Genomic DNA, 12,066 nt, shown 5'->3' with positions numbered 1-12,066 from the left:
AATATGCAAGTATGCTACATGGACGAAGGGAAAGGATTCTGGGAGATGAAGTCAAGAGTTCAAGATTTTCCAATTACACATCATCCAGAATTCTTGATGATTTCAGTGTGAGGACTCTCTGATTGTCTGACTCCTCAGATTTGGGGCTTCAGGAAGGTGAGGATTTTTTTGTCTCCCTTTTATGATGGAGGACCACTTTGGAAAGGGACTATAATTCCTCATTAGAACAGAGACTCTTTAAGGACAAAACTGTCTCTCCCAATTTACCGAGGACTACTTCCCTAAGAGTGGATCACCCTGCTCAGATCTAGCATTTCTTTAATTGAACTAACAGTTACAAATGCCAGCTGTGCCTATGGCACTGTGACACACTCCACTCTGGGTTTCTGGTCCTCACCACAGGCTCTGTTCCACTTCTACTCATGCCAGGAAGAGGCAGGTTCTTCCTGATGACAGATATATTCATTGGCAGTGATAGGAGGACAAGTCTTGGCAGATCCAGCACCAGGGGAAGGAAGCCCTTGGGTATAAAGGAGCTTTATTCCAACTGAAGCACTATAAAGCAGATGAGGTTTGGAGACTGATAGATCCCATAAGTGGGCTAATGGTGAGGAGCCCTAACAGTCACCTACAGAACAAGATGATAACTCTGTGGGGGAAGAGAGAGTCATTCTCATTCTGGCTGCTTATTCTGGTGCTGTTTCCTCTCAGAGAGATACAGGCAGGTGAGTCTGTGAGAACAAGGGAAGGGATATGGAACTCTGGGTCTGTTGTGGGAAATTCATCTGTAGCCCAATCTGATAAGGCAGACACAAACTCCCTTCAGTGAACCTCTGGCTTTGTGGGTTTGGATAGGAAAGACCTTGTCCTCCAATATCTGAGAACTGATTAGTCTGATGGGAGTAAGCAAACCCTATGATGTCAAGAAACTCCTAGTTTGATGGGGAACCTGGCTACTGACTGAAGGAACTCACAAGAGCATACAAATAAGGAGACAACTTGGAGCATCTGGCCAATACTATGGCATAGAGTCCTGGGGATGAATATGAAGTGACTATGAACCAATCAGAGTCAATTAGAGAAGTGTTTCAGGAAAATGGAAAGTTTCACCTGAGATGATAGTTGTGCCTCTTGTGGCAACTCCCTGGCTTATGTGCCTTTATCAAGCAAGAATTGTTAGATTTGCAGTGTCTAATCAGCTCAAACTGCTTCTCTGTAGCCTCAGATAAATCATTAATCAGGTAAGGACAGCATTTGTGTTGATATCCCTGAATTTTAGACAGAGGGAGTCCCAGACATCACAGGTAAAGGATGACCCTAGTTGGAACTAGTCTAAGATCTTTGATGGCCAAGACTGGTCCCTACTAACCAGAAAGGGGATGTTCATTAATAGTAAGTGACCACTGAAATTCATTCCCATTTGTCCCAAGTAAACCAGGCTGGATAATTACTTTTCAAGGATTTGATAAGAGATTTCTGCTCAGATAAGAATTGGAGAAGGGAGCTACAGAGCTCCCCACCAACTTTGAGTCTTTGGGGACTTCTTAAGAATCAAAAGCTGCTTTGGCTTGACCATATTTTCCTGGGATGACCTCCTGAGCTTAGTCCCCTCATTACTGGATAGAGAGCTCAGTCCAGTTTGATAAAACATACAGGTGCTAGAAAGGGTTTTAGAATAATGATGAACAGTTTAATCCAAAAGCACAGATTTGCAAATGGCCCCATGAAGGAAGAATATCAGGGAAGGAGTCCTGTTCCCAACTGTCTCTAACTCTTCTGTCTCTGTCAGTCCCAGCACCAAAATTTATCTTGGGACTCACATGCAAACCCTTCCTGATGCTACCACCTAATCAGGTCACTAAGAGCAGATAAGTCTGTTTGTCTACCATATCCTAATTAAGGTGGGTCCCTTTTCCTCTTAGTCCAATTCAGATGGAGTTGAAAGATTTCCAAAGAAACTTTTCCAGGTAAAAGAAAACAAAATCTTGGAAACAAATGAGTGTATGGAAGACATGTCTCTTATCCTCACTTCCATAATAGCTCACTTGACTGGCTGGGTTGGCAGAGATTATGAGGTATCCACCTTCTCTCCTTTCTGTTCACTTAGATAGTTTCTAGGGAGCACAGCCAAAAGTTCCCTTTCCAACTTGTGGGTATTGCATCTGCTTTCTTTTCTTCTCCACAAATTGACTCTCACCCCATCTATGCCTTCCACCATTGGAAAAGATAGGAAGGAATAAAATCTCAGATCTTTTCTCCCCATTAATTGATATCCAGCCACTATTGGACAATTTATTTGTTTAATGGAAATTGAGGACTTTCTATCCAAACTTTTAAATTTAATGAGATTGATCTTTAATGAGATTTTAGTTCATTGTTACAAGCTCTAGAAGACTCTTTCAATCCTGGTCATTCAAGATACCAACTATCCTAGCTTAAAAGAAATCTGAGGGGAGCTAGGTGCCAATGGATAAAGTGCCAGGTCTGGAGTCTGGAAGACTTGGGTATAAATCTGGCTTTAAATACGTCATAGCTGTGTGACCCTGGGCAAATCACTTAACCCCAATTGCCTAACCCCTCTTTTGCTTTGGAACCAATACTTTTATTGATTTCAAGATAGAAGGCAAGGATTCATCTAAAGTTTTTTTTAATCTGCAAAATTTACACTCTTTTCTTTGTCCATTGTCTTACTCATACAATTATATTTTAAGAACCACACTTTTTGTTCTCCTTGCATTTCATTAGAATCCTTAGCTTGGGGTCAGCTGAGTAGCTCAGTGGATTGAGGGCCAGGCCTAATGACAGGAAGTCCTAGGTTCAAATCTGGCTTTAGACACTTCCCAGCTGTGTGACCCTGGGCAAGTCACTTAACCCCCATTGCCTAGCCCTCACCACTCTTTTGCCCTGGAACCAATACACAGTATTAATTCCAAGACGAAAGGTAAGGGTTTTCAAAAAAGAATCATTAGCTTGTTCTGCCCTTAGTTTTACTGGCATCATGATCACAAAATTGTATTCCTCTTGTAAAACAGATTCTGATTGATTGACTCTTGTTTCCATCTTCAGCATTCATTTTTAAAAGAATTTGAATTTAAGTTAGTGTTCTCTTTCTCTTAGGACAGTTTCATTTTGTTCTTCATCAGAACTAATTGCTTCAGCATCTTCAATGTTTTTTTCTCCAGAACACATTTATCAAAACAAGTTACCCAAATATTGACCCTGTGATCCTCTATCTCGTTTGTGAATTTTAAAAAATTATTCCAGTGTCCATTGTGTGGAAGGAAAATAATTAATTTGTTCTTCTCAGGGTGGGATTTTATTATAGCTCTCATTAGAGAAGGAAAACCTGCTTAGGGTCTAAAAACAAGATCTCAAGGACATTCTGTTATTGCCATAGACCCAGTGAGTTGAGAGATCTCTTATCTTGAAGAGAGCAAACCATTAGGCTATTCTAACTCCTTATCTCCTCTGACCTTTGGAAGTCAGAAGAGCCACTCCTAAGGACATAGCTACCTCTTCATAACCTCCCCCCTTAGCCTGTTGAAATTTGTGATGAAACCCATGCTGTGATGGGGCTCCTGCTGTGTAACCTGTCTTTTTCTAATTGATTAGCCTTTCGTGTCTAGATTGCAAATTTGGCCCCTAGGTTATGGGGGATCAAACAGAGAGAAGAGGGACTCTGGTATTAGGAATCTATAAAGTGCTTGTATCTGCTCCCATGCATTGGGCATTGCCCTTAGTGCAATACTCCTTTCTCATGAGAAAGATTAAAACTTGCCTCTGCTTACCTAAATGGTCTCTGTTATCTTTAAGCCATATCGTCTCATATATTCATGGTTTGGCCCCTCCAACTATACTTGTTTTCCTCCTTTTGTTAAAAATCACTATCTGGAACAAGATGGATGCCACTTTGAATGACAGGATCGGCAGTTGAGAATCTCAGAATGTCCCCAGGTGCCATGAGACAAGAGCAAAAAAGCAGTTGGCCCCAACCCTATAAATACCCCCAAGTGACAACACAAGGGAACTCAGATGAGTTCCTGGACTTGGGAAGGTGGGAGGTGAAGGTTGTTATAAAGAAAGAGAAGTCCTAAGGTCTTAGGGAGGTATGGATACCAGTGAGGTGGATGTATCTTTGTATTCTCCCTAGGTGCTGGTGACGGGGGAACACCAACCCCAATCACCCTTGCTAGTTGTTATAATTTACCCTTTCAATAACAGTTGCCCAGAGATGGACCCTGAAAGGTTAGGTGGATGGGTAACCCTTTCAGGTCCAACCTGGGGTTGGATAAATTACTAATATTGGGCTCTGATTAGCCTTGGATCATATTTGTTATCTGACTGTGTTTGCTCCCTCTCCAATGGTCCTGATATAAAGACCACTCAGGAAGGTATTTATTAAACACTTTATCAGTAATCTATAATAAGGGAAAGGATAAACAGGATAAGGATTGGGGATTGGAGACCCTGTCAATCTAACATCTATGATCTATAATCACTTAGGACTGGATGCTATTGACTTAGTAGAAGTAGAAGCTTTTGTTCTTCACAACCCCTCTGGCTCAGCCTGGCCAATGCCAAACCAGAGAGTGACTGTCCTTGATGCAGCTGTGTTGGTGATTTCTCTCAGCTTTCTTATCAATGTTAGGAGATGTACTAGCTCTCACAGCCTTCAGGAAATATATAGATCCTACCCACCCTCTGCTTCTTCAGACCTCCCTTCCTCCCTTCACCACCCAGGGACCCAGAGACTTAAAAGCTAGGAAGATTCAGAGACCTAAAGATCTAAGAGATCAAAGTCCAAAATCAGAGCAAGAACTCCTCCAGGTGGCTGTTAGGGGTATTTATACTCCCAGGCCAACTGACTTTGCTCCTGACTTAAGGCATCTGGGAACATTCCAATCTCTCCAACTGCCTCCCTTGTCAATCAAGGTGACTCCAACATTTCTCAGGATTTGAATATAACAAGGGTGAAGGGTAGACCTGAAACCTGTAATCTGTTATCCTTCTGAGACTGCTAGAGAACAATCACCATCATTATTATTAGAGCTGAGAGAGTTTACTGATTCATCTATCAACATCATCAAATAGCCTTCCCTAAACTCTGGCTTGGTTGTGGCCAAGTCAGGTCAGAGTTAGTGAGAGGGTGAAGAACCTCCAGTTTCTACAAACCTAGCAATCTCCAGACCTTGATCAACAACTTAGATTAATAGTCAATAATTAGCAATAGGGTTTCCTAAATCCTCAATCCTGTTACTGTGTTTCCTTACTCCATCAATAGATTCAATATAGTGTTTATCAACAAGTACCTTTCCTGAGTGGTTATTATACCAAAGCCCAACAAGTACCTTTCCTGAGTGGTTATTATACCAAAGCCCAACTTGGGAAGGGGAGATCAATATGCAATCAGATTGCAATGTTTCCAATAGCAAATCAATAGCCCTTATCAACAACTAATCCAATCTCATGTTGGGACCTAGAGAGGTTAACCATCCACACAACTTCTCAGGGTTTCCTGCCTGGGCAAACTGATAGAAAGGGGATAACTGACAAGCTTATCCAACCAAGCTTGTCAGGGAGGAGAGGCATAGATTATACCAACAATAACTGTGAGAAGAGAGTGTGCTTTCTCCCTCACCAATTATAGCCAGCTTAGGCCTGGGCATATTATTCCTCCTCCATCCATATTATCTCTGAGATCCATCTATACCATCCATTTTCAAGAGATCAAGAGAGATATATTCACCTTCTTTTTAACACTTTCTATCTGCATCTGTAAGATAACATGGTCACAAGGTTTCAGTCATCTCTATATCAATAATCATTCCTTTCTCATGGGTCAAAATCAGGAACAGAATAGCAATTTACCTCATCACTTCTTCACCTTCTGAATGCTGAAAATTCCATAGCTACTTTACTTTTCTCAGAGCACAGGTTCAAGTGGATACCTTCATGTTATTCTGTGTTCAACTTTCTATTTTGCTTCTGAATCAGCTTCATATTTTCTTTCAGAAGGTCATTAACTGGGTGATCCTGTTGGTATCAAATGGATATCATATCACTTCCATTTTTCCTAATAGTTATCATTGATGAATGCCTTCTACCATGTTCCCTCCTCTCCTTACTGCATTGATTTCTTCCTTGGAGATTTCTACATCTGGATATACAATCCTATAACCATCAACCTTTTATTTAATCTCTTCTTTTTGGTTAAGGTGGACCATTCCATTGTTATCTTCCAATTTGGGGTCACATTCCACAAAATCTGAGTGATGTCTGTGACTTCTTCTTTTCCTCTGTACATTAAAGTGTCTAGCGAGCTCTCTGTTTATTTCTCAAGTAATTGCTTCCCCTTTTCCTGGATATTCTTCCCTGACCATCCCACTACTGATATTCTTCCCCACGTGTTATACCAGCTGCTTGCTGTTTATTGCTCCCCTGCACTTGGCTTGGGATCTTGGATCCCTCCACCTCTGTCCTCCATTTAAAGTCCTTGATCTCAGACTTGTGGTTATGGTGCTTCCTCTCAAGATGGAAGCATAGGCTTTTTATAAGTCACAGCACTATGTAGCAACTTTTCTGACAACTCAAGGCAATCTAGCAACGACATGACTAATCGGCCAGATGTTATTGGCATGTCACAGTTAGCAGACATTCTTCTGGTTTTCCTTTCCACAGGGAAAATTTCCAGAAAAGCTCAAGAAGACAAAGTTAAAATGCATTATAACACACTGGAACTGCTTTCTCTCCTTACTTTCAGAATTCTACTTGATTCTTTACTGCTCTTTGCTCATGCTACATCACCCTCTGCAGTCACAGAAGAAGTCATTCTCTACCACAGCAACAACAATGACATTGAATTCCTGCATTATACATTTACTGCTGTGAGTGCTTCAGCATGGGGGGGAAACTATTTTCTATTCTTGGCACAACAAATGTACTTTCTGCATTTCCCTTCTTCCAGTTCAGGAGTGTTGCCTTCCCCTCTGTACTAACAATTTTAATGCTCCTTCTCATAGTTCTCTTTACTCCTCATTTAGTCCTTTATGGATTTTGATAGAGAAGATATCATCAGTTGAACTGACTTAGCAAAAAGCTTATTCCAAATATAACAGATAACTCTACATAAACTCTTATTAGCAAGCTCTTATTGAGCCCTGGTTTGTGTCTAGTCCTTTGATAGGCACTCACTGAAAGCTCATTTGGGTGCATTATCTTCTTTTAGAGCAACTCTCAGGTCATTCCTGACCCTCTCTAATCTGATAATGATAGAAAATCATAGTGACAGGTGGAAGGTGGGAGGAGAATTTAGGCTTCTGACTGGCCCAGTATATGACCTGCTTTCCCCTTCTCTGCCATTTAGTTTACCACTGGAATGAACTTAAATTCACTGCAGTGAGCACAGACAGCTCTCTCTTGGACTTCACTGGTCTTGCAGTTATTGATGACATTCAGTGGATTTCCTATTACAAACTGAACCATCAGTTTGCAGTAAAGGTAGATTGGATCTCTGATGCGCTGGGGATTGACTTCATTGAAGAGATGTGTCATTTGATAAAGAGTCATGAGAGGGATGCCCATTCCTTGATCCATTTCTTGACAGGAAATGACACCAAGACTGAGAGTAAGTTGGTCTCACTTATTCCCACCTCCACATTTCTCCTCATCCCAACTTATCTCCATTCACCGAAATCTGATGGATCAATCTCCAGGAACCAGACATATTTGTTATGTCCAGAGGCTCAGGACACTGATCCTTTATTTGAAGGAAAGGGGCAGTGAAGTATTCATCAAACTACATGCCTCCCAGAACCTCCTTCCCAGAACCTTTCCCAAATCCTCCATTGGAAATGTTTCTCCTTAACCAAGAAATTTTCACATTTTACCCCTTCCCAAGTTTTCTTGATCATTGAATCTGAACTCAAGCTATTAAACTTTTTACCAAACCTCCCTTGTTCCCTGAATTCAAGGGTCAATTCTACTTGATCTCTGAGTCCCTGTTACAACTCATCTACTGATGCTACCACCTCCTGGTAATGGCTTCCAACATGTACTTTCTTTTTTCCTTTATTTCTTACCACTGACCTATTCAAAACCACAGGAATGTGGTTATTCTAATGTCTATAAGCAAAAGAAAAGGCCATATATAGATTCAGAAGGAATAGAGTGCAGAAAAATAAGTAGGAATGCATATCAAAGGTCGAATTATAATTGACTCCTAATCTTCTCTTTCTTTTAACAGGTCCTTAGCCTGGCCATAATACTTCCTAGGCTGGAAGTGTGATATTCCTACAGGATGCCACAATAATTGCACCTGATACACAAGTGATTCCCAAAGTTAACCAAATAAACCTTATGACTTCTGGGCCCAACAAGAGAAACTATCTCCATCAACTTCTCCTGTACCATTTGCTCTAAAAGTATCCCATATTTCTCTATCTCCTCCAGGAAATAACACAATGCAGTACATATTAGGCTGTGAATTAGATGATGACATCAAGTTGAATAGCAAAATACGAATTGGCTTGGTTGGAGAGACTATGATTGAGTTTGATGAACATCAAAGACACTGGGTGGTCCAGAGCCCTAGGGCTGAAAACTTGAAACCCATTGTGGAAAGCCTCTTCTGGACTAATTTGAGAAAACGTTATGTTAAGAAATATTGTGTTGGTGTAGTTCAGAAAGTTCTTCAGAATTCCACCATGAAGGAAAACCGTGAGTTCCCTTTCTTCTCTATCTCCTTCCAGGAGGTACAGTCATATTTCCCTTACTGTTGTAAAGAAGATGAATCCCTGGAGTTAAGTAGTAGGAGATGTGAATGAAATTTCCTCTATTGATAAAACAGCAGGCATCATAGAAATGAGAACAATTTCTTTTCTTACTTTGTTTAGATGATGACCATTTTAGTCTGATGTCCTGCCATTGTATTTGTGGATTTTCTAAGGCAGTAATCACCCAGTGTTTTTTAGTATAAAAGTCCCCACAAAATGTCAATTTCATGAACTTCCATGTTACTATAGTTATACTATTTGCATGTATTGAATGAGGGGGAAAATAGTCACATGTTCACAGAGATTTTGCCATTATTTTAACTGTCTCCTTCAATTATACAGAACACATCTCATCTATCATTGCCTATATTTTTGTTTTTTTTTTTATAGATTTTTTTTAAACCCTTTAACTTCTGTGTATTGACTTTATAGGTGGAAGAGTGGTAAGGGTAGGCAATGGGGGTCAAGTGACTTGCCCAGGGTCACACAGCTGGGAAGTGTCTGAGGCCGGATTTGAACCTAGGACCTCCCATCTCTAGGCCTGGCTCTCAATCCACTGAGCTACCCAGCTGCCCCCATTGCCTATATTTTTTTAAAAAATATTTAATTAATTAATTTAGAAGATTTTTTCATGGCTCCATGATTCATGTTCTTTCTCTCCCCTCCCCACTCCTGGAGCCAATGAGCAATTCCACTGGGTTTTACATGTCTCATTATTCAAAACCTATTTCCATATTATTAATATTTGCAATTGAGTGATCATTTAGAGTCTTCATTCCCAATCAAATCCTCATTGAACCACATGATCGAGCCTATGCTTTTCTTCTGTGTTTCTGCTTCCCAGTTCTTTCTCTAGATGTGGATAGTGTTCTTTCTCATAAGTCTCTCAGAATTGACCTGGATCATTGTACTGCTGCTAGTAGAGAAGTCCATTACCTTATATCTTTGCTTATTTTGTCAAATAGTTTATGTAGTATTGGGATTAGTTGTTCTTTAAATGTTTGATAGAATTCACTTATGACTCATCTAGCCCTAGGGATTTTTTCTTAGGAAGTTCCTTGATAGATCGTTCAATTTCTTTTCTGAGATAGGATTGTTTAATTATTCAATTTCCTCTTTTGTTAATCTAGGCAATTTATATTTTTGTAAATGTTCACATATTTCACCTAGATTGTCATATTTATTGCCACATAATTGGCCAAAATAGTTCTTAATAATTACCTTAATTCATCATTGCCTATCTTAAGGCACTCTTATCCATGTCCTTCCATATGTTGTACACAGGGGAACCACTCAATATGCTTTCCTTGCTTTCTCCTGACATCACCAGGAAAATGGTGGGTATATTCTTGTCACCCTCATTCTGGCCACCCTTCTCTCCTGCCATGTGACCAGGCTAACCTCCTTGCCATTTGTATGTTTCCCTGATATCCTTTGTTCTAGCTATTCTCTGAAACATGATATTAAAAATGTACAAATTCAGTAATATTTTCAAGGTTTTACTCTTTTTGCTTGACACTAATGAAAACTAATATATATCACAAGACATATATTTTATTGTTTCTGGAAATATTGACAGTGGAAAGATCAAAGGTGTTCATCTGAGATCTGAATCATGACAACTCACTTGATTTCCCTGGGCCTTAGTTTTTCCATCTGTAAAATGACAGAATTTGAATAGGTTGTTTCTAAGTTCTCTTATAGTTCTACATAGTTCATAGATTTAGAGCTTGTAACAGACTTTCAAGGCCATGTAGTTCAGCCTCTTTCATGTTACTACAGAAGAAACTGAGGTCCAGAGTAAGGAAGTGTTTTGTTTGAGGTTGCACAAATGGTAGAGTCAGGATTTCCATCTGTCAAAGTCTTTGACTCTAGCTCATCATCCTTTCCCTTATGGCATATGGACTTAAGGTCCTGTAACCCCATTTATTTCACTGAATCATTGAATAAAATTGACCCAATAAAATCAGTCTCTCTTCATTCATGGCTCATAGGTGGGGAATCTTGATTTAAGGCAAAGGCAAGTAAATATTGTTTCTGGTCAATCCTATCTAGCAAGTGAAGCTTTGAGAACAGGGTTGGAGACAGACTAGGTATTGTTTGGTTAACTAATATCTGAAAGGTTTAGAATCATGTTCCCATACCATCCCCCTTGATGAATTCCATGAGCTGCAGAAAATGATGAATACCCATAGAAAACATTCTGGAAGGATTAGGATTATTGTTGATGGGATGAAGATCTCCAATCTTCACAAGTATTGAATATCAAATAAAACTCTACACTCAATTTCTTAGAACAAGTTGGCTGCTTATGACCACTTGTCATTGGCTTGGACATCTTCTGATCTGACAAACTCTCAGAACTTCAGAGCTGATAAGGACTTCACAGGCGACCTCAACCCTGAAAAATAACTCCCTCAAAAATATATTCAATAATAGTTCAAATAGCCTTTGTTTGAAGATTATAAAAAGACTAAAACCAATCCCTTCCCTGGTAGCCCATTCTATTTATTAATGTTTTATTAGTTTATTATTTTAATATATTAAGATATAATAATTATATAAAGTATTACTTTTAATATAGTAATATAATATATAGTAATTATGTGTATAAACATATATAAATATATATAAAGTATTATTTTATTATCATTAGTAAAAATTATAATTTTATTATAATTAGAAATGATCAAGTAACTCATAATCATGTAACTAAAACTAACAATCAATATTTAATAGAATAAGCACTTATTAAACTCATATACCAGGCACTGAACTAATGTTAGGGAATTTTTTAATGGTGAAATGTTCCTTGCTCTCAAGGTGTTCTTATTCTACTCATGAGGACTATATGTAAATAACTTGTATATACCAGAGATTTACAGAACACATGGAGGGTAATTTTAGAGAAGTCTCTAATAGCTAAAAACAAAAATCGCAGTAAGCAGAGAACTGTCCTAGGTACTGAGGCAGAAGGAGAAAAGGACTAGATAGCAAGTTAATGAAGAGGCAGGGCATTGAGGGAGGGTAAGGCCAAGAAGAAAGGAGGATTCTAATGAACTTTAGGTATGATTCCTTCTCTCTTACTGTCTTCCCTTAGTGCCACCCGAGGTATTTGTGTCCCGCCATGATTCTCCCAATGGCACCATCACCTTCTCCTGCTTGGTCACAGGCTTCTACCCCAGATTCATCATGTTAATCTGGAAAAAGGACACTGAACAAGCCATCTGGGGGAAAGAGAGCTCCAGTGGTACCCTGCCTAATGCTGATGGTACCTTCTATCTCCAAATCACCC

The 12,066-nt window shown here is 39.5% G+C and overlaps 1 protein-coding gene across 1 annotated transcript; it reads left to right on the top strand.

Annotated features, from left to right (window-relative positions):
* Positions 1–604: 604 nt before the first annotated feature.
* On the top strand, positions 605–12,065 carry LOC123233110 (hereditary hemochromatosis protein homolog; the record flags this gene model as incomplete). Its single annotated transcript, XM_044659279.1, has 4 exons — positions 605–725; positions 7,364–7,624; positions 8,449–8,715; positions 11,872–12,065. Coding segments are annotated over exons 1-4 (843 nt in total), but the record flags the coding sequence as incomplete, so codon positions are not given.
* Between the last annotated feature and the right edge of the window lies 1 nt (position 12,066).

The sequence above is a fragment of the Gracilinanus agilis genome, chromosome 2, assembly GCF_016433145.1.
Source record: "Gracilinanus agilis isolate LMUSP501 chromosome 2, AgileGrace, whole genome shotgun sequence".
Taxonomy (NCBI): Eukaryota; Metazoa; Chordata; class Mammalia; order Didelphimorphia; family Didelphidae; genus Gracilinanus; species Gracilinanus agilis.
The sequence above is the reverse complement of the archived record's forward strand: the minus strand, read 5'-3'. Positions and strand labels throughout refer to the sequence as shown.